The following is a 26,492-nucleotide window of genomic DNA, read 5'->3' as shown; positions in this document are numbered from 1 at the left end:
GGTGGGCAGATTTCTCCACACCAACTGTGAGAGCTCTCAAAAGATGAGGCCATGTCCTGAACTCCTTCACAGCTTCCACAGTGTCAAGTGCAGAACTGGACCCAATAGTAGATACATATTTGTTGGTGCACTGGTGCACACATTTAGAGTTGGAGGCAGCGTAGATCTATTTTTGTTCAGTCGTTTTTCCAGTCTTGTCCTATCCTCCGTGACCCTATTTGGGGTTTTCTTGGCAAAGATACTGGAGTGGTTTGCTATTTCTTTCTCCAGTTCATTCTACAGATGAGGAAACTGAGGCAAAAAGAGTTAAGTGACTTGCCCAGGGTCACACAGACAGTAAGAGTCTGAGGCCACATTTGAACTCAGGAAGATGAATCTTCCTGACTCCAGGAACCGCAATTTATCCACTTTGACACCTAGCTGCCCCAACCTCTCTCCCGACACCTCCCCCTAGTCTAACAGCTTCACATCCCCACTGGACATGTCAAACTGAATGTCCCACAGACATCTTAAACTCAACATATGCCCCTATCCTCCATTCTTCCAGTCACCCTGCTAGCAAACTTGGAGTCATCTTTTTTTTTCCAAATAATTTTTGTTTGTTTTTCTTGGGGGTTTTAATTTTTTTTTTTGCCAGGCAATTGAGGTTAAGTAACTTGCCCAAGATCACACAGCTACTAAGTAAGTGTCAAGTGTCTGAGGTGGGATTTGAACTCAGGTCTTTCTGACTTCAGGGTCAGTGCTCTATCCACTGTGCCACCTAGCTGCCCCAAACTTGGAGTCATCTTAAACCTCTTACTCTTACTCACCCCATTTATCTAATCTGTTGCCAAGTCTTGCTTCTACCTTTGCAACATCCCTCCTATACATCCTCTTCTCTCTTCTAACAAAACAACCCTCCTGGTCCAAATCCTCCTGGACCACCACAAAAACCTTCCAATTGGTCTCCCTGCTTCCTCTCTCCCCACTCCTCGAAACAACTTAACAAAGTGATCTTTCTTTTCTTTTCTTTTTTTTTTAGTGAGGCAGTTGGGGTTAAGTGACTTGCCCAAGGTCACACGGCTAGTAAGTGTTAAGTGTCTGAGGCCTGATTTGAACTCAGGTAGTCCTGAATCCAGGGCTGGCGCCACCTGGCTGCCCCCAAAGTGATCTTTCTTCAACTCAGATCTGACAGTATCCGTAAACTCAGTATACTCCAATGGCTTCCTGTTACCTCTGGGACCAAACATAAAATCCTCTGTTTGCCTTTTTCTTTTCTTTCTATGAAGTGGCTTTATCTCTAACATAATGTTCCCACCTTTTCCCCAGCTGTCTGTCTGCTGTTTCTGGAAGGCTCTTCCTCCTCCTCTCTGCCTCCCCAGAGATTACCTCTAATTTATCCTCATACATTTTGTGTCTACATAGATGCCTGTGTGTTGTTTCCTCTTTGGAATGGGAACTTCTTGAGGGCAGGGACTGTTTTGACCTTTCCTTCCCCATCTCTTAGCACAGTTCCTGGCCCAGAGTTGGCACTTAACGAATGCTAGCTGATTTGACTTGTTGGCTGACCAAGTGAATGAAGAAAAAGGAAATTGGGGTTCAGTATGAGTTCATAGGAAAAAGGCCCAACAGGAATGATAAGCAGTTTAGGGAAGTTGTTCTCTAGGCCTGTTCCAGACTCAAGCTATCATTAATTATCTTTGCTGTTATGTTTCATGGACAGTAGAAGATTGAGTGGTCCAGGAAGATGGTGGCAGGGAGAGGCTAATCCATTTCTTTCTTTCTTTCTTTTTGCAGGACAATGAGGGTTAAGTGACTTGCCCAGGGTCACACAGCTAGTAAGTGTCAAGTGTCTGAAGTCAGATTTGAACTCAGGCACTCCTGAATCCAGGGCTGGTGCTCTATCCACTGCATCATCTAGCTGCCCTGCTAATCCATTTCTAAAAGACTGTGGGGGAGGGCAAAAGAAGAAGAAATTGGAAGGACTCTGGAGTGGAAAAGGGAGAGCTGTGAAATCCTCTGACTTTCTCTGCCCTTCTCTAGTCAGCAAGTGGCCTTCAGGACTGGGCCCCTGGGCGGAATGAACTAGGGGATGGGTAGAGGTAGTTCAGGAAAGAGCTACAGGAGGGACAGGGCACGTGGGAGGAAAGACACAGAGATTGTTGGAATCAGGTGAAAGAGAACAGCATGTGTTACCATGTGATAGGTGTCTAAGCCAAGGGTTTCATGGACTGTGGCCATGTTAGGGAGGAGTGGGGGAGGGGCACCGAACCTCCAGCTTATTTGGTTCCTCCCTGCCAAAGAACAGAGTACTCATGGGGGAAACGGGCCAGAAGCCAGAGGAACAAGGCTGAAGCAAGGTTATTCAAATGAGTGTTTTAGGAAGAAAACTGAAGAAATAGCAGGGATAGGGGAGGGAGGGGGTTGCTTGGAAAATTAGAAAAATGTAATTTTGGGGGCAGCTAGGTGGCACAGTGGATAGAGCACCAGCCCTGGATTCAGGAGGACCCGAGTTCAAATCCGGCCTCAGACACTTAACACTTACTAGGTGTGTGACCCTGAGCAAGTCACTTAACCCCAATTGCCTCACAAAAAAAAGAAAGAAAGAAAGAAAGAAAGAAAAAGAAAAATTAAATTTTCTTACTTTTCAACCTCATCCTATAACTGCCCTTCCTAATTCCTTCTCCTCTGCTCAGGGCTGAGTGCTAGGAGCATAAAGGATTTATCAAAGATTTACTGAGCACCTACTTACGCAATGCATCCTACTGGGAAGTGGAGGCGGGGGGTGGGGGGGTGGGGGGGTGGGGGGGTGTTTAAGGCTAGGAGGATGGAGAATCCATCCTGGATCCTGGGAAGGTGGCACCCTCCAGTGGCCAGGGTCTTATCCCACAGCCTATGAAGACAGGACACTTCCATCTGCAGTTTTTCAGGAAAAGGTTCCCTTCCCTAGAAAAATTATATAAACTGGGTGCTCCTTTCATTGACTTGAGACCAGGACACTACAGGTGGGTTCAAGAAGACTGGAAATCTCCCTTCTGGGAGATTGGCCTTTAAGTCCCCTCTAAGATTTTTTGGAACAAAAGTCCCAAACACGGGGGGGGGGGGGGGGGGGGGGGCGGAACGGGACGGGACACAAAGGACTCTAATAAGATAGAAAAAGCTAAGACTCTTACGGAAAATAAGAATAGTTTATGTCTTCTGTGGTTTTATGATTTACAAAGAGCTTTCCTTCTCATACCAGCCCTGTGAAGTAGGTAGTAGAAGAAGTTTATGAAGAAACTAAAGCAAACAGGTCAAAGAAGTATAGGTTTTAGACCATAAAGAGACCTTACAGATCTAGTTCAACTCTTATTTCACTGATGAGGAAACTGAGCCCCAGAAAAGAGAAACAATTTGCCCAAATTCACACTGAAAGTGAAATAGCAGGGCTTAAATTCAAATCTAACTCCTTCTCATTTGTTTTTTGGCGGGGGTGGGGCAATGAGGATTAAGTGACTTGCCCAGAGTCACAGAGCTAGTAAGTATTAAGTGTCTAAGGCGGGGTTTGAACCCAGGTCCTCCTAAATCCAGGGCCTGTAATTTATCCACTTCGCCACCTAGCTGCCCCCCTTTCATTTCTAATCTAGTGCTTGCTTTCTGGTTTCCACTGCTTGCTTTACACAGTTTATAGGACTTGGACCCTGGTCTTCTGACCTTAATTTAGGGCCCTGAATTTAGTCTTTCCACTACCTGATTACACAAGGTTTACCTGATTACACATGATTATTCTCTGTCCCCTGTGCTTGAAATGCTCTCTCCTCACTTCTATCTCTGGGAATTCTTAGCTTCCCCTAAAATGCCTTCTCTGATTCTCAGTTGTTTTCTCCCACCCCACCAAACATTTTTATTTCACATTTATATGATTGTGTTCGAGTTGTTTTTAACCAGTAAAATTTAAACTCCTTGAGGGCAGGGACTACTTTGCTTTTGTCTTTGTATGTCTAGCACCTAGGTTGGTATAATGCTTGACACATAATAAATGCCTTATAAATGTTTGCTGAGTTGAAGAAAACAAGCTAAGAGGCCATTAGGACATGAAAATTGTCTCCCTGAATCAAGCCCATAGTTCACTAACCCCACTTTAATAGGGGGCCCACTAGATACTGCCCCTCCCAACTTTCCTCAGACTGCTTAGGAGTTAAGGGTCTTAGGGGGAGCCAGGTGGCGCAGTGGATAGAGCACCAGCCTTGGATTCAGGAGGACCTGAGTTCAAATCTGACCTCAGACACTTGACACTTACTAGCTGTGTGACCCTGGTCAAGTCACTTAACCCTCATTGCCCGGGGGGGGGGGGGGGAAGTAATTGAGTTAAGGGTCTTCGTCTGAGTCAAAGTGCTCTTCAGGGATGTTGGTATCAGAGAACTTGTCCACCACTTAGCTATATTCTTTTTTTTTTTTGGGCAGTTTTATGAAACCCTGGATTAATAGGAGCAAAATGTCCTTCAACTGAACTCCAAACTTAACCTAGATAGCTAGCAGATAAAAGACCCTACCTAGTGACTTCTTTTCCCTCAGGATAGTAAGTCCCTGTCTTGTGGTAACATCTGGGCTTCCTCATCCTTGCCAAACCCTTTTTTGGAATCCTGTAGTCTTATCATGATGCTTCTGCATTTCCTCCATACTTGTTATAACTGAAATTGTTAAACTGCTTTTTGCTTCTGGGTTGATTTCTGTATCATACCATTGAAACTGACAACGCCCTGTAATCAATGCACTAAAACCATATATACCCTCAGAAATGGGGAGTCCCCCGAGCTTCTCTCGTAGGAGGGGAGTCTCCACATGATCATGTGTCGTGTTATCTTTCTTCTTGGGACAACAAAATATTAAATTGATATTGTGTTTTTCTGTCTGTCTCTGATTTGTTTCGTAGAAGGACAGGTATGTTTTTTCTATCTCTGATTTGTAGAACTTGAACATGATTTCTCTGATCTGTTTGTAGGAGACAGGCAGATACAAAAACTATATTTTAATATTCAACAAGATGAAAACTAATATAGCCCTAGTCTCTTCTCTGAACTCCAATATCACACCATCAGCCTACTGGACATTTAAAATTGGAAATCCTATAAGCATCTCACACTGAGCATGCCCAAACCCACCTGTCTTCTTACCTTGCCTGCCTACAGCAGGTCTGAAACACTGGAGTCGAAGGGAGTTCCTCACTCTCACCTCCCACATCTAATCGGTTGCCAGGTGTTGGTTATCCTACCTCCACAACACGTCATATCTGACCCCTTCTCACCTGGTTACTTAGCCCCCTCACCTAGTCTGGACTATTGCAGTAGCCTCCTAATTTTTCCTGATTCATCTATCCAGCTTCCCAAAGCTGCCAAACTGGTATTCCTAAACCTTAAGTATGACTCATCCTGTCACTCTCCTGCTCAAGAAGTCTTAGTGGCTCCTTCTTACCTCTAGGCTAAATTTCAAATCCCTTTTTGGCTTTTAAAGTCCTCTACAATCAGGTTCCGGGGCTACCTTTGTAGACAATAGGCATTGCTCCTTTTCTGAGACTCTAAGCCCAAACCGGCTGATTTGCCATCTCTGGCCTCTATACCTTTGCCCCAGTAGCACTCTCCACCAGGGGTGAACTCCTTTCCCTTCTCAAGCCCTCGGTAAAGGGGCTCCTGCTGCATTAATCCTGTCCTGACTTCGGATATGTACGTCTAAAAGTCTATATGGTCCAATTCCTCTCCCCATGTAGCAAATAAGATCCTTAAGGGCAGGAGCATGGGTTGTCTGGGTTTTATCTTTATGCCCCCAGTGCCTGACACATAGTAGTCGTTCAACAAACATTTATGAAACACTTATGTCCCAAGTGCTGGGGACAGAAACAAAGGCAAAAGACAGTGCTTGGGGCAGCTAGGTGGTGCAATGGATAAAGCACTGGCCCTGGATTCAGGAGGACCCGAGTTCAAATCTAGTCTCAGACACTTGACACTTACTAGCTGTGTGACCCTGGGCAAGTCACTTAACCCTCATTGCCCTACAAAAAAAATAAATAAATAAAAAGACAGTGCTTGCTCAGAAGGGGCTTTTTCTAATGGAGGGCACGTGTTCCAAAGCTGGTCCAATTTAATACAATAGAAAAGGTTCAGTATAAATGAACTGTTCATGACGGCCCAGAAGGTAGCTATCCCAGAGGCTTACGGTGTAGTTCAAACTCTGGGCCCTGAGGCAGGAAGACCCAGGTTCAAGTGTAGCTTCAGGCACTTACTAGCTGCATAGCCCTGGGCAAGTCACCTGGCCTCTGCTTTAGTTACCTCTGCAGTAAAATGTTGGTGATAGTGATAGCAACTACCTTACCCCCTAGGGTCATTGTAAAGATCAAAGGAGAGAATTGTAAAGCCAAGTGCCTGGCACGCGGTAGGCACTTAGTAAATATTTGTTCCCTTCTCTTCACCCCCACCCCTTCCCACAGTGAATTCTGGGTCTAAGGTGTCTATATGCTAATGTGTCAAGCTCTTTTCAATTTTTCCCACTTTTTTCAGTCTTTCTTCCACTTCACAACCCACATCTCTCACAACAGGATTGGACTAATGCATGTGAGGTCCCTTCTACCTTTTAAATCTATGGTCCTATAACCTCTTAACATTTTTGTTGACGTTCTGCCCCCCTCATCCCAATTTGTCCTATTACTGTGCTCTGATCAGTAACCCACATACATGGAGAACAAGGAAGTTATTTGAGCATTTTCTGGGTCCCACTGTTTTCCCCAAACATTACTACATCCACAGTGCATTTATCATTCTCTTTCTCTGGCTCCACCAAGAGATGATGGTCCCTAATGAACAATTTTGGAGGAATGGGGGGTGAGGGAAGGATGAAGAATTTAGTGTAAGGGTTAATTATGGGTGCAGAAAACCTTATAACAAAGGAAGACTTTTTAAAAAAACTGTCACTGCCCACCCTGAATCCTTTTAAATGATGTATCTGCCTGGGCTCAAGCACAAGTTAGTTACTCACTCCCTTTGCCCACAGGTTTATTCCTGCCCTTTCTCTCTACCAGTTTCTTTTTTATCACAGGTTAGGAAATTGATTTTTGGAAAGCCCAAGACTTTCTGCTGATTATCCACTGGTTAGCAAGGATCAATAAGGGCTTAGTGTGTATTAACACGTCCTTCTTCCTCAGAGGGCCCTTAGAATTGGGAACTGGAAAGACAGCCACAAGTTTCAGTCCAGTAATAATGGCTCACATTTCTATGGTGCTTTAGGGTTTGCAAAGCACTTTCCTAATAGGAACCCTGTGAGACAGTGCCCCCTTTACACATCCAAACGTATCTGTCTTTAAAGGCCATTCCCAATTAATGAACAGGATGGATTGGGAAAGTTAATTGGTTAGCTGGTTTGGAACTTGGATTCCCCCCCCCAAAAAAAAACCCACAACGTTCTAAATGTTTATGTTCCCAGAGAAGTTCACAAAAGCCTATTTAAATAGAAAAACAGCCACACTACAGAGCTTCCCACCATTTCTTTGGGAAAATACGTTCCAAATTTTGACTGGGAAACTGGGGAACACACTAACCCATCCTTACACCACCTTGCAAATAAAGGAACAATCTTGTTACCTTTCCACTGCATTTTTGGGACTTCCATTTCCCTTCCCCTCTCCTCCCTTCCCCCTTCCTTCCCCCCTCCTCCATCTCCTATTGTGACAAGAGAGGGATTTCTGGCCAAGGGGACTCTCAAGGAGAAGAGCTATTTCCAAGCCCAGCGTTCCTACCTCTCCAGCTGCAAACTCCTCCCGGACCAACTACCAACTAAATCACTAGCATTTGTTGCCACAACTCCCTTTGCTTGGAGGGTTCTTCCCACTGAATGTCCATTCTCTTGGACCAGGTTCATTTCAGTTCAAGTTTTCTCCTCTGATTACCCCAGCACTTCTAGGCTGTGCCCACTGAGTCCCTGATTCTACTGGCCCTGCATCATTCTCTAATTCTTCACCGCCAGCACATGGCAAGTTCCTTAATGCTGAAAACAATGATTTCTACTTCTTTTGTATCCCCCCTCCCCCCAGCACCTTACAGGGAACTAGGCACATATGGCTGCTCATATCAGGATGGGAAAGCAGGTTCTTTCATTTCCCCAAAGGCCTCTGGGGCTCACCGTCCAGTCTCCAAGTGAGAGAAGACTCCTGCCTCACTGTCCCCTCCTAAGCCCAGCCCTCCCACTCTGCTTTCTCCTGTCTCCTCCAAGAGATGACATGGAACTTGTATTATTTTCTTAAAAACCAGAGAAGTCTGTTTACTCTAAAGTTTACACCTTAGAAAAACACAGGGTCAAAGTCCTTGGAAGAAAAGAGAGGGAAGAAGGGGACAACAGCCAGGCACAGGGCATCAGAAGATGGGAAGCCAAGCACAGCCTGGGGCCAGCTCCAGCCCAGCTGACCCCTCTTGACCCCTGGCTGGGCATTGTCTAAGAAGTCCAGGGAAGACAGGCAGCAAATATACAGCAGCTCCCACCCACTCTGCCAGAGGAAGGCCTAGGCTCTTCTCACTCTTCAGCACTCAGGTTTGGGAGAAAAAGAACTAAGTGGCCCAGCCAGGCTATCCATCCAGAAGTTTAAGGATGCTCTCCCGCTCCTTCAGCGTCTTCCAGGCCTGGTCTTTTTCCTTCTTGGTGGGAGTCCTCTTCTTCTGCCGGGCAGCCATGATCTTCCGGAAGGCATCCATTACCTCGTTGTCTGCCATGCGTACCCGCTGCCTCAGCTCCTGACGATTCACTTCTTCTTTGGCCAACCTAAAAAGACCACCACACTAGGTCAGTCCTAACTAGCTTGGAGACATCATCTCTGATTCTTCTGCTCCTTTAAAATCCCAACCAAACTGCATCTTCTGGAAAACCTTCCCAGGAGGGACCAAATCAGTTCACTACAAAAACAAGAAAACTAAAAAAGAAAAAAAAAATTCTAGTTCTGGTCAACTGCCGAATTCAAATAACACAACTCCAAAACAGCCCGAGATTCTGGCCAGAGCCTTGGGCTTCATTATGAAGCAGGCATGGAGGCAGTCCATGAAGCCCAGGGATCCCTTCTCAGAACAATGGGGTTTTTTTGCAGGGCAATGGGGGTTAAGTGACTTGCCCTGGGTCACACAGCTAGTAAGTGTCAAGTGTCTGAGGCCGGATTTGAACTCAGGTCCTCCTGAATCCAGGGCTGGTGCTTTATCCACCGCGCCACCTAGCTGCCCCCAGAACAATGTTTTTAAAAGCATAAAATATAATACAAAGGCTTACCAAGAAAACCAATTATATTTCAAGTTATCAAACATTAAAATTAACACTATGTTCACAGAGCCTAGGTTAAGAACAGCTATTTCCAAAGATCTGAAAGCTGTAAGTTATATGTTCTTCATGTCGCTGTGATTTCTCTTTTGTCATCTCGTTTTCCTTGTTTTCTCGCTCAGACCCTAAATGCCCAGGGAGGGGAGAATATCTTTTTTCAGTCAAGCAAATCTTTGCACAAACCTGACATGAATGTCACCCCACCCCCACCCGGCCAAGTGTCCCAGGGGATGCTAAAGGAGGACAAGACCCAGTCTCTCCTCTCAAGAAACCTGTGGCTTGGTCACTTCTCTTCTAATAGACAATTAGAGGGTACCCACTGTTTTCTAGAAGATTCAAATTCTGACTAGACTTTGATACTAACTAGCCACGGGACATTAGTCAAGTCACTCCTTTTTTTTCCCCCTATTCCTCTTTTTGAACTTCCTCCCATGAGAAATTGGGGTGGGGGGGGAATGCCCAGAGGGTAGTGAAGGGAGATGCAATTTATTATCACCTTATTAAGCTCATGTTTTTTAAACATGACACATAGCAGATGCCCATAGTTTCCTGCTCAATTCTTTTCCCTATTCTTCTGTCTTGAAATGTTTGTGATTATTGATCACAAAAAAAAAAAAGACAGTGGGATTAAATACTGTTTGGTGGGGTCATATGCTGGTTTTCTAAACTTTTTTTTCTTTGAAGGTCACTGGGTAGAGAAGAGGGGTATATATAGAAATGATTATGATGTAACAATAAAAGACATCAACGAAACATTTCTTTTAAAATGAGGGTTTGGACCAGATTATGTCTAAAATCCTTCCAGCTTTAATATCGCAGGATTTCCTCCCACAACATTATCCCCTGACGCCCTTGCAAGAGATATTATTAGGCTGGACTGACTATGAATCTGCCCCATCTGCTCATGATTCCTAAAGCATCCTACTTGCAGTTTGGCACTACTCAGTGGGTACCCAAAATACCCCAGACATTGATAATTCTACATGTGTGGCTTTTCACACTGATGAGGATGCAAAGTGAAAACCTGAGACACCCTTATAGTCTCCATGAACTGGTATGGCCCCAAAACCCCCCAAAACAAAAAAACCCCAACCCCAAAAACCTATCACCTGGATGCCGAATCTGAGATGAGCCCCTCTGCATGTAACTGGGTGACAGTTCCTACCACTCATAGCCTTTCCGACTTTGTAGTACCCCCCAGTGGCACAGACTTCAAGAATTCAGAATCATCTTCACCCCACAATGAGATACCGAGGAAAGACTTTAAAGGGCCCAATAGTAGCAGTTTATATTCACTTAGTGACAACCTCACTGGTGTGGGTAGCACTTTAAATCAGAGACATTAAGTAACAGGTCACCTAAAGGCTGTCTACCAGTGCAGGTAATGGACTACCCAACGACCCTTCTGGCTCGTGCCCACCTTAGGAGATCATGCTTCTTGGTTCGGTTGTGGGCGCTGAGTGCCTTCAGTTCAGCTTGCCGCTTCCGCAGCTCAGCAAGGACCTCATCTTCTGAGTCCTCAGCAGGCCTGTCCTCAGACTCCAGCAGGCCTTGGGCTATGAGCTCCTCCTTTATTCGTCCCTCCAGAGACTTGGTATGGGGGACACTGTGGATGGATCACATGTTCACGGTCATGTAAGCTTCACATCACAACACCACCCTCACCCATTAAAGGACAAGCTCTGAAGAGGACCCGGCCCTGTAGTCACAGAAAATATAGCTGTTTCTTAATTTAAGCAGCAGCTACTGATCAGTTCCTGGGACTTGCACCTCTCACCCCTGTCTTCTTCACTGGAGGTCTCCCCACTTGAAGTCAGAGACCCATAAGAGTCAGCTGATCCTAAGAATGAGCAGAAGCTGGGAAAGAATGGGGTGAGGACGGGCACCTGAATGGCTTGTTCTGATTTCGTGGGGAGGTACTGGCACCATCAGCTCCAGACTCCTTGCCAGACACATCTGGGATAGGGGAATCTTCCATGGGGGAGATGATGTTTTCCTAGAACATGAAAGGAAGACAAGTACACTGACTCTAGTGTCAAGGTCAGCTCTGTTTCCACACAAATCATCTGCTCCCTAACTCCCAGCCTTTGAGAGGTGACCCCTTCCACACACCAATGAAATATTATTTTCCTTTCCAGCCAATCAATCTCAATCTCAATCTCTCTCTCAGAAACCCTGCTCTTGTCTAACTTTCTCCAGAGTCTTCCAAAACTAAGAGCAAGTGTTCTGGCAACTACGATCGCTGCAGCAAACACACCTTCTTCCCTAGCAGTTATGAATAAAGAATGTAGCCAAATAGGGCTTGAATAGGTCAAGTTCTTGAGTTTTTCCTTAGGTGTCTATCCTGTATTCCTTCTCCTTCCATCAGACTAGGAGCTCTCGGGAGACAGGAATACCTTCACTCTTCCTCTAACACCCACGGTGATTTACGTCCCATGAAAAAGGCTCTACACAAAGTTACACGTTCGGCAGGACCAAGTCTTAGGGCCCGAGACCAGGCCTGGAAGGCACCGTAAAGGCCATCTAGTGCAACTCCCCAATTTTACAGATGAGGAAATTAAGATCCAGAGCAGTCAAGTTACTTGCCAAAGGTCACACAGGTAGTGAGAAGCAATATTTGGAACTAGGTCCTCTTATCCAAAGCTAGAGCTTCTCATATCAAACTGCCTCAGTCCCATCCTGAGTCCACTGACCTAGGGCATCTTGGGCATGCCAAGATCGCATCCTCACCTCCACCAAAGCCTGTAGGAGTCGCTGAGTGAGCGGGCCAAAGGGACACCCATCTTCAGGCTGCTCATGCTGGGCCTCTGATTTCTTAAGCAATGCATCCACATCTGGAACCAGAGAGGGGTAGAGAATAAAGGGGGCAAGTGGATTTTGGGGTACAATTTAGACTTTTCCCCTGGGTCTCATAGGGATGAGGAGGGAAAAGGTGAGCTGACTAGACCCAAGAGAGCACCTTTGGTGTCCAGCTCAGTCAGTGGTCCCATTATGCCTTTCTTCTTGTCAGCCACGGCTGCGGCCCGGGCCCCGTCCTTCTGTTCCTCCAGTAAATCTTCCTGGGCCCAGCGCTGGGAATAATGCTTCCCCAGGGGTGGGATCTGCATGGAGGAAGGAAGCAACCAACCTCAGTAGGACAAAGAGCAGTCAAACCAAAGAACCTTTTCTTGTGGTTTTTCTTTCCTTATTCAGTGTGTTTCAGGTAGTCTAAGCCTCTGACTAAGACACTCCCTGCCCCAAACAGGGTCCGACAAGGGGCGGTGCTCAGAAGGGTCTACCTTGTAATGCTCAGCCTCATCTTCTGGGGGCTTCAGCAGCTCTTCCAGCGTTCGTACTTCCTCACTGGTGATGTCAGCACAGTACGGCTCCACGGAAGCCCAGAACCTGGGAGCAGAGCCTGGCCCTGAGCACAGACAGTCCCCTCGCCTATTATCAGCCACTATATTAAGTGCCTGCTAGATGGGTGGTCCCATTCTACATGCTTATCACAGAAAACAATGACAGCCCCCAGGAGAACAGAATCCCCCCTGGGGTCCCTCCCAATTCCTGACAGCCCATGTCCCTTGACTTCTCCCAGCCCTGCACCTGTTAGGAGCATCATTCTTGGGAATCCTCGGCACATCGATGGGGTCATCTGTGAACTCATATTCCTGGATCTTGGGCTGGAGGTTCTTTGACTTGGGCCGGCCAGGGCCAGGACCGGGCCCATGACCTGCCTTTCCTTCCAGCTTCTGCTTTTTGGGCTTGCCATGTTTTGCAGGGGCTCCCAGTTCATGGTCCCGACCCAGCTTCAAGAATCGCCGGTCACCTTTCTTATCCTGCCAATCAGTCAGGATCTGAAAGACAGACAGTTATTGAGGGAAAGAAGGATGTCACTGGATCACTTTCACCCAAAGAACAGCTGGAACCTAAGGGATATAAGCCCTTAAGAAATGGGCTGCTGGTTACCTCTTGATGTGAACTATAACTCAGATCCCACAGTGCAAAAGCACTCCCCAGCTCTCACAGCAATGAATGTCGGTCACTGTGTACCCATATGTGTGCCCCGCAAGTGTCTAAACTTCCTTTGTCTTCTCTAATTCCCCAAGTATCCACGCCCATTGCACGGTGAAGCTGCTTACCCACAGGACTGATTCCTTTCCTACTTGGCTCCACTACCCAATCTGCACCCCCCCAACACACACACTAGGGCAGGACAAGTTAAAAGAAGGCGTCACCTGGGTCTCAGCCTCCAGCACCCGAAGACGTCGGCTGGCTGAAGAAAGCAGATTCTCCAGCTCCAGCTGCAGGGTGTCGAGTTCCTCGATGCCAATGCCGTCATCTTCCGAGCGGGCCAGCACGGCTGTGTATCGAGGACATACCTTCAGGTGGTCCACTGACTTGAAGTCATGGAACTGCAGCGGGCAGTCCTTCAGCTCACTCATGGCCCTTGGGTGCTCTGCAGGGCTGGAGAAGAAAACAGTCAGCTGACAAGAATGGGGAGGTAGCCTGGCACAGGAGGACCGCTGGGGGGGGGGGGCGCCCTATTCCTGGGATAGCCTTAACTTCAAATGTAAGCAGTGAGTCTGCTCCTCGCTTCCAAGATGTCGCTGCTCCCTCTCATCCACTCTCTTTTCTCCAAAGCTGAGCCTAACTCTGCCCCTACCTTGACAATCACCAGCTATGTCTCCTACCAGGCTCTTGTCCTTATTCTTCCTCTCTCACAGGTGGTTTCCCCTCCTATAACCCCTAAACTTCCCTCTTCTTCCCTTCCCTTTTCTTCTTCATTCTTCTTTTTCCTCATTCAATTCAATAAGCCTTCATTAAGCACCTACTACATACCAGGCATTGTGCTAGGAACTATGAATACAAAAATAAAAAGCAAATAGTCTTTGTTCTTGAGGAATTTATATGCTACTGAGGGGAAACTATCATCTATCATCCGTCTATCCTATTTATCCTATCTATCCACACACACACACACATATACGTATACACATATATACACATAGAGGATTCTACATGGATGGATGTCTATGTATGTGTATATAGGTGTCCCTATGTGCAAATAAGTCCTAAAATAGACAAAACAAATGCACATTAGTTTGGAGGACAGAGTAATAAGAACTGGGGGGAAATCAATACATGCTTTTTGCAGGAGCTGGCATTTAAGCAGAACCTTGAGGGCCTTAGGGACGCCCTTTGTAAAGACACAGAAACAATATGACAAGTGCTGGGAGACTGAGTAGCCAAGTGGGCTAGTCTGGCTGAGAGGTGAATGCTAGAGGAAGAAGAATGAACCTGGAGTCGCAATGTGGAGGAATTTAAATGCAAACAGAGGAGTTGTCTATCCTAGAGGCAACAGGGACCCACAGAAGTTTCCTTTGTATGGTAAAGGACTTGTGAGTAAATCTGAGAAATGTTATGGAAGTAGAATTACAAAGACTTGGCAACTGGTTGAATAGGGATGTGAGAAAATGAGGGACTGAAAAGGAGCCCAAGGTTTAGAAACTGGATGACTAGAAGGATGGTAGGTTTTTTGTACTTATCTATGTACATATTGTTTCCTATTAGTAGGGGCAGCTAGGTAGTGCAGTGGACTCAGAAGGATGCATGTTCAAATCTGGACTCAGACACTTGACACACTAGCTGTGTGACCCTGGGCAAGTCACTTTACCCCAACTGCCTCAAACATCTGGGGCCATCTCCAGTTGTTCTGATGTATATCTTGCCACTGGACCCAGATGGCTCTGTAGGAGAGAATGAGTCTGGTGACTTTGCACAGCCCTTCCTCACTTAAATCCAATTTGTTGCATGACATGTGTCATGGTCCTCTTTGAGAATGAAGGATAAACAACAATCCCCTTAGTAGAATGCAGCTGACTCCCAAATACCAAAGTGAGAAGCAGCATGGTCTAGTGGACACAGGGAAGGTAGGAAGAGGTATAGGTTTAAGGAGAAAGCTAATAATTTATGTTTTGGATATGCTGAGTTTGAGGTGACTACAGAATATCCTGGAGATGTCTAGCAAGCGAATGGCGAGACAAGACTGCATCTAAGAAAGATGAGGACTGGATTTTGTAAGATCACAGTTTTTGAGCTAGAAATGAGCTTAGATGATATGGAATCTAATTCTTCCCTCCCCACCTCCATTTTCAGAGAAAACTGAGACACAGAGAAGTTCCATGAACTGTCTAGGGTCACACAACTAACGTCTGAGGGAAGATATGAACTCAGATCCACCTAACTCCAGGTAGAGTGAGTGCTCTATCCACTAGGCCATGCTGCCCCTCAGTTGCATCCTCCTGAGGTGAACAACATGTATGTAGATAAGTACAAAAATGCATATAAAATAAATTTAAAGTAATTTGGGGCAGGGAGTGATTACAAGTAGGGGGAAATCCGGAAAAGCCTTTTGTAGGAGGTGAGAGAGATGATAGCTGAACTGAACCTCAGTCATAGCCCTAGAGGACACATAGTTACAGATGAACTCGGACGCTTCTGCACTCGGGCCCAGCCCTCTTGAGCACTGTATCTATTAACTGGCAATCAGACACCATTCAGTCTTCCATCCTGACATCTGCCTGCTACCTTGTACCCTCTTTCCTCAACTTCCTACCTCTGGCACAGTAGTCAAACTAAGAGTACAAGTATTCCTAGAAAAGTCAAGTCAACTGACTGACCTCTATACATCTCACCATCCCAGTGAATCCTCAGACCCATACTCTCTTCCCTGGTTACCATGTTTGTTAACTCCCCCATTGGAATGTCAGCACCTTGAGAGCAGGAATTGTCTTGTTGTATTTGTATTCCCAACACTCTCATCCTCTCCTGGTTACATTCTGGACTTCCTCTATCACGCCCCAACCTAAACCTTTCTCTAGTCCTGGAACTCACACATCGGAAGTAACCTTGGTTCCTGAAGCCTCTCCCTCTGATTGCAGGGCTCCTCATAGAACTCCTGCCCAGGTCAACCATGCCTCATTCCTCTCCAGGATGCAATAAGAACTTCCTCTACCAGCACCCCACCTTGCCATCTCCCCCCTATTAAAGTGCAAGGGACTTCCTGTCTACATGTATTTGTATTCCCAGCACTTAAGCACAGTGCCTGGAAGTAATTACTACTTACTAAAAAGGATTTGAGTAAAAGGTGCTTGGCACTAGTAGGTACTTCCTAAGTGTTAAAGGAGACTGAAAAGAGAACAAAGAATGAACAAGAAACCCTATGGAAGAGAGAGGATCTAGGAGATGGTTCACACTGACCAATGCCAAGAGTCTAAAAGAATGAGAATGGATCCACGACAGAGCGAGGACCTTCCCCACAGATTTCCCCCTCCTTGATACGCCCTCCCAATCCTTCTCCTGCACAGGGCGCCCCAAAGCCCTTCACCCCTACCACCTTTCTCAGATTCCCCCATCCCCTGGGCCCCCATGTTCTCCCCTCATTCCCTCACCCCTCCTCCGCCTCACCTCCATGGTCCCCTCACTCCCTATGCCCCAACTCCTTCATCCCCTTGCCCCCCTCATTCCTTCATCTCCAAGCCCTTTTACTCTCTCACATCCACACTCCTGAGCCCCCTCCTCCCCCACGCCCCCTTCTCTCACTTCTGACACCCCCTCACTGCCTCACCCCACGGTCCCCTCACCTCCACGCCCCGCATTCCCCGTGTGGTCGCCCCCCCTTCCCCGTCCCTCACCCACACGCCCCCCCAAGCCCTCCCCACGCCCCTCCCCGTCTCCCTCAATCCCTCGGCCCCCCTCCTCAGCCCCCGCCCCTCCTCATTCCTCGTGCTGTTCCCCCTCCCCACGTCACACTCCCTCACACATACACCCCCGCGCCCCTCCTCACTCCCCGTGTCATCGCCCACTCCCCACGCCCCGGTCCCGCCTCCACCTTCACAGCCCGAGCTCTATCCGGATCCACGAGGCGCGAGCCCGGCCGGCCTCAGTCCCTCGCGGGTGTGGGACCGGGGTCCTCGTGCGCAGGTAACCGCTGGCCCTGCAGGGACTGGCGGAGCCGCCCACTGCGGCCCGGGGGTGGTGCAAAGGGGCCGGGCCCACTCTCGGGCGAGGCAGGGGAGCCTCGGCGGCTCAGGCCTGGGCAGTAACAGACCGCGGGCGGGCGGGGTCAGAACCGGAAGAGGCGGCGCGATCCTGTGTCTGGCCCTGTCCTAATATGGAGCCAGAACGGCGAGCTGGGCTGTACCTTCTCGCAGAGAGAGGGGGGAACGGGCGGAGGATGTAGGCATGGAAGAGGAGGATAGACACGACGGGAACTCCCGAAATCGTATCGAGCCCTGAAGAAATGTTCATAACCTCGGAGAGAAGGGGTTCCTGCAAGATCCAGGAGCAGAAGAGAACGGCTGGGGTGGCTTTGCTCCAGCCACCCCTGCCCTTGGCGCAGCGGTGGTAGCGTCCGGGCCCGGCTCCCGGAAGAGACGGCGCCCCGGAGCCAGTGCACTCCTGCACTTCCGCTTTCCGGCCTAGCCAGCACCAGCAATGGTGAGAGTTGGGGGGCATCCGCGGAGGGACCTCGGGGGGGCCTGGGAGGGAGGCAGCCCCGCGGCGCGGAGGGAGACGAGGTGTCCGAATGGCTGAGGGAGATGAGGGGCCGGTCGGGGAACCAGAGCAGCTCCACTGGGGGGGATCCCGGGAGGGCTGAGGGGGCTCCAGGGGCTGGGGGAGCTGCAGGGGCAGAGGCGCCGAGAACGGATGGGGGGCTTGGCAGAAGGGCGCCGAGAGATGAGGGGGCGTAGGAGGGGCCGGGGAGAAGGGAAGGGTTGAGGGCACGGGGGAGGGAGGGAGGGAGAATGCGGAGGGCGGAAGCAGGAGCTGGGTGGGGGGTGGATGGATGGATTAGTGGAGGGGCAAGTGCGCGGAGGGCGGATGATGGGGGAGACCAGAAGACTGGGAAGGATGGAGGAAGACAAGGGAGAAGCAGGGAGGGGCAGCCGGAGCATAGAATGAAGAAGGGGAAGTGGGCAGGGCTGGGGGGGAGGGGAGGCATGGAAAGAGCTTTCAGAGTTGGGGGACTGGACCCCAGCCCCGCACTGACAAGCGCTGAGTGACCTTGGCCAAGTCATTTCCCTCTCTTTGCCTTAATTTCCTAATTGGGTGTTGATGTCAGCTCCCCCCACCTCTGGGGTATAAACAAAAGTGCTTTGTCAGGCGTATAGTTTTGGGTCATAGGCAATGACTTGTCGTGGAGAATCGAGAGGATGCTTCGGTGACCCAAAGAGGCCTTTTTTTGGGGGGGGGTTGAGGGGGGACATGAAGAGCACAGGTGACAGAGCTCCAGGTGGACCCACTATCCGGCCTATAAGCGGATTGCCACCCACCCTTCCATCTCTGGTCACCTGGGTGAGGTGGCTGCCACAGCTGTTCAAGTCTGAGCCAATGGTGCTGTCTGGCTCCTGTTAAGACGAGCAACTGGGGGGAAAAAACCAACAACCCACGTTCCTTGGAGTAGGGGGCATCCTGCTTTGACTCCTTATGTTTTGGGTTTTTTTTCCTACAGACTGCCACTCTCCGCCCCTACCTTAGTGCCGTGCGGGCCACACTTCAGGCTGCACTTTGCCTGGAGAATTTCTCCTCCCAAGTTGTGGAGAGGCACAACAAGCCAGAGGTAGAAGTCAGGTAGGAAAAAGTGGAGCATGGTGGGCCTTGCTTAGTGGGGCTGGGGGGCACATGGAAAGCCAGGACCAAGGTCTCAGTAAAAATTGCAGAGCCGTGTCTGAAGCACTACCCCCCCACTTGTGGGAAGTCCCAGAGTGGTGCCTATGGATGAAGGACCCCCTGCGGTAATTGCAGGTGTTTTACAGATCTCTGAGTTATCACTTCCTCTTTTTCATTATCATAAGGACAGAGGGAGGGTATAGTGAGTGACGTGAGCTGAAAGAAAATTTTGGTGGTGAGTGTAAAAATTATCCTGGATTGATAATTAAAGGGCTTTGCCTATGCTTTATGTCGATTAGTCCTTGTCCCTGAATCTATCTGTATAGATGATCTCTTTGGTTCCTGTTTTGAAGCATCTCTGCAGTTAGCTAGACCACGTCCACCACCTTGCGCTTTATCTAAGTTGTTGATTTGTAGGGTCTGTTGTGAGCTCTTTTGACTATGCCATCCATCCAGTGACAGTGGGATCTTTGACATTGTATTTCTAGGAGTAGCAAAGAACTCCTGTTACAACCTGTGACCATCAGCAGAAATGAGAAGGAAAAGGTTCTGATCGAGGGCTCCATCAACTCTGTTAGAGTCAGCATTGCTGTGAAACAGGTACATTAGCCACTCAAGGGCCACTCAGAACTGGAGACCGGATATATGGGATTTTGCATTACACTGAGGACTTGAGGCCCTGAGATCCCAGAGACTGTTGAGATAAAAACTTAATGGAATGAAAGTGATAGATATTTTAAAAGATGGTGCTGTTTTCTGGTACCTGAGTGCTTTAGGAGAGTGTTTGTGGAGACAACAGATTCGATCATGAAATAAGCAGCAAATTGAATCTTTTCAAGTTGTTCTTTTTTCCAGGTTTAGTGGACAGAGCTACATGTAAGTCTGTCCTGCCTCTCAGGAGCTTTGTGGACTTGGGGGGGTTACAGACAAAGGTCATGTTTCTGGGAGCCTCAGTGTCCAAACTACATAAAACGAGGATGATACACCACCACAGGGTTCTTGTGAGGACCATATGAAATAGTGGAACATAGTTTGTAAAGATAAAATGATATGCAAATATATGTTGATTTCTAATGATAATACAGATTCAGACATATTTTAGCAGCATGGTCCAAAGCTGACAAGACTGATCCAGTTCTCTTGCTATTTTCTGGGGCCAGGCCTTTTGACTGTTTTTTGGTGAGAGTACTAGGTGGCGCCAGAGTGCACAGAGTGCTGGGCCTGGAGTCAGGAAGACAAATCCTGCCTCAGATACTCACTAGCTTTGTGACCCTGGGCAAGTCATTTCACCCTGTTTGCCTCTGTTTCCTCATCTGTAAAATGAGCTGGAGAAAGAAATGGCAAACCACTCCTGTATCTTTTCCAAGAAAACCTCAGGTGGGGTCACAGTGTCAAATACAGTTGAAATGACTGAACAACAAATACTATATACATACTTTATCTGGAGTAAGGAGGCAGAACTCATTCCCAGGAATGAAAATAGGTCATGCTAATTAACTTGTATAGCATTATGGACCCCTTGGGCAGTCTTGTGAAGCTCTTAGACCACTTCTCAGAATAATGTTTTTTAAGTGCATAAAATACAGAGTATTGCAACAGAAACCAATGATAATTAAAATACAGATGTGGAAAATATTAAAATAAGTTCATAGATTCCAGGCTAGGAAATCCTGTGTTCATGTAATATTGTTAAATTGGGAAGGACCTTACTTAATATGCTTAACTCTTCTCATTCTTGAAAATTACTTTCTTTCCTTTTGGTTTCCAGACACTTGGGTTTAGGGATGTTGCAAAGCAACAGCCTCAGATGGACAGCCTCTGTCTGGTAGCACTGTGGGGACATGGTTGGGTATGAGAGATTGAGGACCAGATCATTATGATATTCATATCCTATTATCCTGGCTTTGTGAAAACCTGGTTTGTTTATTGCTCTCTGCAGGCTGACGAGATTGAGAAGATCCTTTGCCACAAATTCATGCGCTTCATGATGATGAGAGCAGAGAACTTCTTCATCTTGCGTAGGAAGCCTGTGGAGGTGAGCTAGAGGCCTGGATCTGAAGCACTTAACCAGGGAGAGAAGCTGTAATTGATGTGTCCTAGGTTCAGAACTTTGGTAGGTTAAAAACTGCTGGCCTGTGTAGACAGGACCCTATGACCTTCATGACTCAGACTGTGTTTCTCATTTTTTTGATTTGCTCTTTTGTCTGTCTCCATGCCTCATGAAAATTCCCAGTGGGATGGGAATGGTATCTGAGGTGGCGTTTCATGCATTCCAAGATTGTTCCTGGATCGATGGTTGTCCCTGACACCTCCATCTTAGCTAGCTTAAGGCCAGAGGTCACCATCTTGAAATCTTCCTCTAAGCAGTAGTCAGTGAATTTTCTTCTTTCTTCAGTTGTGAAAGTAGTGAGGGCATCAGAGGCTGGGGAGAAGCCATTCTCTCAGACTGTGGGTAATACAAAGGCTCATAAGACAACAGTTCCAGTCTTAAGAGTATCTAATCTAATTGGGAAAATACAATAATAGTTTTCATTTATGCTTCATACATTATCTCATTCCTGCTTCACAACATTTTTAGGTATTCATTTCCCCATTTTACAACTGAGGAAAATAAGTCTTTGAGGGGTTTGCCCCAAGGCAGTTGGCTGGCTAGCAAGAGGCTGATCTGAGACCTGAACCTCCTGGCATTCCCACTTGAGTCTGGTGCTCTTCCCATTACACCATTCTGTCTAGCTATGGCAGCACTGCCACTAAGGAGCTTTTGCATCGTCCGGGCTTCCTAGGATCTTAGGATTTAAAGCTGGAAGAGGTCTTGGGAATCACTTAGTCTTACTCCCATGACTCTATATTTGAGAAAACTGAGACCCTGAGAGCCTTGGTTTGCCCAGGGTTATTCAACTTTCTGACTACCTCTAAAACTCTTGCCAATATACATACTGATTTTCAGTTTCCCTGTCAAATTTGGGTGGGCTAGATGACCTAAAGATTTTTGCATCTGTAAAACCCTATGATTTTACGGTAGCTGGAGCAATCATTGCTCCAAAATTAGATTTAAGGAAAAGATCCTGTAAAAACTTTCTAGGCAGAATAACCCTTATAAGATCAATGCTAGAGAAAGGAAATTAGGGGGAAGCTAGGTGGCGCAATGGATAAAGCACCAGCCCTGGATTCAGGAGGACCTGAGTTCAAATCTGGCCTCAGACACTTGACATTTACTAGCTGTGTGACCCTGGGCAAGTCACTTAACCCTCAATGCCCAGTAATAAATAAAGAATTAAGAAAAAAAGAGAGGAAGGAAATTATTAGGATGACCCTTATGTCATAATCTGTTTGAAAAGATACTCCCTTCCTCCAAATCACAATTTATGCCTAAATGTCCCATAGATATGCTTATAAAAAACGTAGAGAGGGGGCAGCAAGGTGGTGCAGTGGATGAGGCAACAGTCTTGGATTCAGGAGGACCTGAGTTCAAATCCTGCCTTAGATACTTGACACTTACTGGCTGTGTGACCCTAGGCAAGTCACTTGGCCCTCATTGGGGGGGGGGTAGAGAAGTTTTGTGCAGCCTGAGGTTCAGTAGCCTAATGTTCCCAAAAGAGTTGGTATATTGGTAGGTGAAAGATAAATATTAGCCTTGGAGAAGGTAGGGTTTCAATGCTATCCATTCCTGGATAGAGAAATAATGGATCTAGAGTAAAGATTGAGACATCTCTTTTGGATCTGGGCAATGCTTTCTCGGTTTGGGGGATTTGGGTGGGAAAGCAGACTTTCATTGATTGAAAAAATGTTTAAAGAATTTTTTAGAGTGGATTGAAAGAGAGAATTTGGATTAAGAGAGGATACTTGGACTTGGTCTGCAAAGCCTGCCCCGCCCCCCAGCAACTAAACTGCTAATTTTTTTCTGTTTCTTTCTCTGTTTCTCAGGGTTATGATATCAGTTTCCTGATCACAAACTTTCACACAGAGCAAATGTACAAACACAAACTGGTGGACTTTGTGATCCATTTCATGGAGGAGATTGATAAGGAGATCAGTGAAATGAAGCTGTCCGTCAATGCTCGAGCTCGTATTGTGGCAGAGGAGTTCCTCAAGAATGTGAGGCTGTTGGAGGCTTTGCTATTTCCTTAGGGGGCAAGAAATCAGATCGCCTTTTTAGTAGAAAGGCAATGCTTGGGAAATGGCATTTCTTCCCTGAAAAATTATTAGGGCTAGAAGGAGTATCTGAGACTACTCTGATACAACCAGTTGCTTTAGGCCTAGGTCTGGAAGCCAGCTCTGAGAGTTGGAGCACTTTTTCCATCTCTTTAAGACATCCCAGGAAATCTCCCATGGTGACCTAGGCCCAGAATCTCAAAATCTTCATGCCCAGAAAATTCTTTTCTATATCTCACTTGTATCCATCATAAGGGAAGTTAAGTAGCATTCTGCAGATATAGAGTAGGTAGTAGTTTGCATAGCTTAGAAGTCATTCCATATTTCCTTTCTGGCTTCTGTTTTTCAGGCTCAATGATCTTGATTTCTGTAGCCAGTTCTTAATCTTTTTTATTTACTCCTCATAAAGTTGTCTTTCTTTCTGGTTATAGGACCTTGAGTAAGGGCCGACCTACTCCAGACAGTGTGAGAGCACTGACTGGTGTGTACTCCCAGCATATTTATTAGATTTTTGGCTACATAGTCTAATTATATACTTTTTATGTGTGTACATAGGCGTGCACACACAATTGCATCTCACAGAACTTCATTTATTGGTGTATTCAGTTCATAGTCAACTCTTATCCCCAGATATTTAATTTAGTATTTGTCAACATTGAAAGTGTGCATAGGGGGCAACTAGGTGGCACAGTGGATAGAGCACCGGCCCTGGAGTCAGGAGTACCTGGGTTCAAATCCGGCCTCAGACACTTAACACTAGCTGTGTGACCCTGGGCAAGTCACTTAACCCCAATTGCCTCACTAAAAACAAAAACAAAAACAAAACAAAAGAAAAAAAAAGAAAGTGTGCACAGGAAAACAGGCTCCGTCCAGAAGAAGTTCACTTTCCTAAAAATGATAATTACAACCAGTTTCTCCTGGGATTTAATTAGACCTCATGTTGTCTGTGCGGAAAATAGATGTAATAACCACAGGTCTGGAGATGAGTTCAGTTCAACAAATATTTATTGGACCTTGTGCAAGGCACTGCCTAGGGAGATAGAAAGAGGTATAAAATAATCCCTGCCCTCAGGGAATTTACAATCCAGTTAAATTGAGGAGATGCTGTGGTAGCTTAAAGTCGAAGGTGCAGGATGCTTTGAATTCATCCTTACATAAGTAATATAAGCATTTCTTGAACAGCTGTTGCCCCAGGTTGAGGGTGAAACAATTCATTCAACTTCTATTTTCAGCATTTTTAGGATCCGTGATTTCATCCTTGTGGGCACTTTACTGATGCAGCCTGCAACCTGCCACACTTTAGTAGTCTACTGAGTTGCAGTGCTCTCCCCACAAAAAATACTGATAATCCCCTGGTAGCCAGCCCAGCCCCTTGGTGTTAGGTAAGCCTCCTTTTGATGACAGAATTTATTGTCACTAGTTCCTTGAAGCTTTTCCAACTTGGTATAGAACTTTCTAGAATTTTCAATCCACTGGTAACAACTTCAAGGACCCAGGGCTTGTGGGCCTCGACTTGAAAAGAGAGCCAGAGGACTTTGATGGAAGTATCAGTTAACAGTCATTTATTAACATCCAGTATATATGCTAGCTGGCATTGTTAATGGGCACTGTGGAGGAGATCAAAGAAATAGAGTGATAAAAGATTCTCTAAGGGACTAAAGGACCTTCCAAATCCAATTGGGGACAGAGAAAAACAGAGAGAATGAGAGACTGTCACTTTCAGAAGAGTTATCATTTCATTGGTTGGGCACGTCTTCCACCAAAGCAGATGGCAGCTCCACCTTGCCTTAACAGAAGTCTTCATGCCTTGCTATGACCTTAAAATGACTCACCCTAGTGTCAGTCCTTTGGTAACAAATCTCTCTGAACTCAGCTGGGCTGATCCTAGTTGACAGATTGTCACCAGGCCTGTCCTCAGTCTGTCCAGCTTGAGAAAGGCCTTGGTGGAACAGAAGACGTTGCCTTGAAGAACCCAGGGATGCCTTGGCATACTGACGGGACAGCAGAGTTGGATGTTAGTGGTGGGACAACCAGTGAAATACCAAATCCTGGACCCCTCTTCCCTCCAAGACTAAGGCTGGTCTGTTACCTCCCTTAGTTTCCAGGCCTCTCCACAGGGAGCCTCAGGGCGAGGTAAAATAAGGAAGAGCATGGGTCTTTCATCCTTAGTCATTTAGTGCAGTGCCAAGGTAGGCATTTATTAAGTGCTTGCTGAATAAGTAATGTCTTCAGAGGGGGGAAAGGGGGTGGGGGTATATTAGGTAGCTGAAGGAGATAGAAAGGAAGAGGGAAACTTTGAAGACCTTAATTGAATGGGGGCTATTTAGCTGAATTCTGATAAAGTGGTTGGAATCAGCATGCAATACCACTGAGTGACTAATCCATTTCCCCTTTTGTTTTCTTCAGTTTTAGAGCATCTGACTGGATCTCTGGCTACTCCCTCCTCTCATCCTCTCTCCTCTCTCTGCAAAGTTGCCCTGGCAGAGCTTGGAAGAACAGTGGGGCAAGGGGAGGGACAGGGCTTGGGGATGCTGGGCACAGGCTGGAGAGCTTGCTATTGGAAAGAAAAAACAGCAGTAGACCTGCAGGGCCACAACTAGTGGCCATCAATGTTCAGTCCCCTGGGCTGGGACAGGTTTTTTTTTAATGTCTTGAAATTTAAAACTCTGTGCTTGTAGGACACTGTAACCTTTGTCTTTTTTTAAACCAACATAACCACCTCCAGTTGCTTTACTGTGGGTCTGGGCGGGCCTGGAGCCAAAAGGCGGCTGTGGCCTTCCTTCCCCCCCCCCCCCCCCCAATGTGCAGGGAAGAGCGGTTCCAGACCAAGCCTCTTTCTTTCCCTCCTTGGTCCCAGCGGAGGCCACAGGGGCTGCTTCTTGGCTTTCTGAGATCTGCTGACTTAAGAGGGCTTGAGGTAGGGGTGAAGTGTGTGGGAAGACAGGCCCTCATTGTGCCTCAGAGCCTAGAACAGTGGTGGGTTCTCCACTCAACCTTCGGAAGGGGAGTGGAGCCTCTGTTGAGACCTGCCTCCTGGGGGTCCTTTGTTGTCCATGCTAGAAGTGGTGGATCCTTCCCTAGTAGATGCCTCTGCCAATCAGTGCCCCCACCCCTTTGCCTGCCCTTGATTCTTCTGCTCTTGCACTCGATGTGACTTTTCTTAATCTGGTGACCTCACACCCCATTAAAATCTTTTCCTGCCCTCTGAGGGGCTGCATGATGTCTTCGATGTGTGTGTGTGAACAGTGGGTGCGGTGTTTTGTGGGGGGCTGCTAGATCATCGCTATACCTGGACCCTGGCTTCACAGTTCAAGGAGGGGGGGGGTTGTAAGACGCCACCCCCCACCCTGCCTTTCCATTCATTTTGGGGAGGGGGGGAAGGCAAT

At 47.1% G+C, this 26,492-nt stretch overlaps 2 protein-coding genes across 3 annotated transcripts; one reads left to right on the top strand and one right to left on the bottom strand.

Moving 5' to 3' along the window:
- Positions 1–8,241: 8,241 nt before the first annotated feature.
- Positions 8,242–17,576, bottom strand: TADA3 (transcriptional adaptor 3). Of its 2 annotated transcripts, none has more exons than XM_043975053.1 (9): positions 17,174–17,576; positions 13,518–13,746; positions 12,886–13,136; positions 12,579–12,726; positions 12,260–12,401; positions 12,031–12,134; positions 11,187–11,296; positions 10,721–10,906; positions 8,242–8,757 (listed from the first exon to the last, which is right to left on the bottom strand). In XM_043975053.1, exons 2-9 carry the CDS (start codon positions 13,722–13,724, stop codon positions 8,565–8,567), a joined length of 1,341 nt encoding a protein of 446 aa, XP_043830988.1. In that variant the 5' UTR covers positions 13,725–13,746; positions 17,174–17,576; the 3' UTR covers positions 8,242–8,564. The 2 variants fall into 2 exon arrangements, with proteins under 2 accessions (XP_043830988.1, XP_043830989.1); XM_043975054.1 differs by having other exon boundaries at positions 12,579–12,684; positions 17,174–17,574.
- A 49-nt stretch (positions 17,577–17,625) lies between these two features.
- ARPC4 (actin related protein 2/3 complex subunit 4) lies at positions 17,626–26,326 on the top strand. Its single transcript, XM_043975059.1, has 6 exons — positions 17,626–17,781; positions 18,797–18,915; positions 19,443–19,554; positions 20,894–20,989; positions 22,879–23,049; positions 25,513–26,326. Exons 1-6 carry the CDS (start codon positions 17,779–17,781, stop codon positions 25,516–25,518), a joined length of 507 nt encoding a protein of 168 aa, XP_043830994.1. The 5' UTR covers positions 17,626–17,778; the 3' UTR covers positions 25,519–26,326.
- The last annotated feature ends 166 nt before the right edge of the window (positions 26,327–26,492 follow it).

This window comes from Dromiciops gliroides, chromosome 1, assembly GCF_019393635.1.
Source record: "Dromiciops gliroides isolate mDroGli1 chromosome 1, mDroGli1.pri, whole genome shotgun sequence".
Classification (NCBI taxonomy): Eukaryota; Metazoa; Chordata; class Mammalia; order Microbiotheria; family Microbiotheriidae; genus Dromiciops; species Dromiciops gliroides.
Note: the sequence above shows the minus strand (reverse complement) of the source record. Positions and strands in the feature narration are given on the sequence as shown.

What these genes read in the sequence shown, in the direction of transcription:
- TADA3 (XM_043975053.1), bottom strand. Translation starts at nt 13,724, where the DNA reads ATGAGTGAGCTGAAGGACTGCCCGCTGCAGTTCCATGACTTCAAGTCA. An exon ending in AAGAATGATGCTCCTAACAG is followed by an intron (nt 12,727 to 12,885) that starts GTGCAGGGCTGG and finishes GGCTGATAATAG; the next exon opens with GCGAGGGGACTGTCTGTGCT. An exon ending in AATCAGAACAAGCCATTCAG is followed by an intron (nt 10,907 to 11,186) that starts GTGCCCGTCCTC and finishes ATCCATCCACAG; the next exon opens with TGTCCCCCATACCAAGTCTC.
- ARPC4 (XM_043975059.1), top strand. An exon ending in AAGCCAGAGGTAGAAGTCAG is followed by an intron (nt 18,916 to 19,442) that starts GTAGGAAAAAGT and finishes TTGTATTTCTAG; the next exon opens with GAGTAGCAAAGAACTCCTGT. An exon ending in TGCGTAGGAAGCCTGTGGAG is followed by an intron (nt 20,990 to 22,878) that starts GTGAGCTAGAGG and finishes TCTGTTTCTCAG; the next exon opens with GGTTATGATATCAGTTTCCT.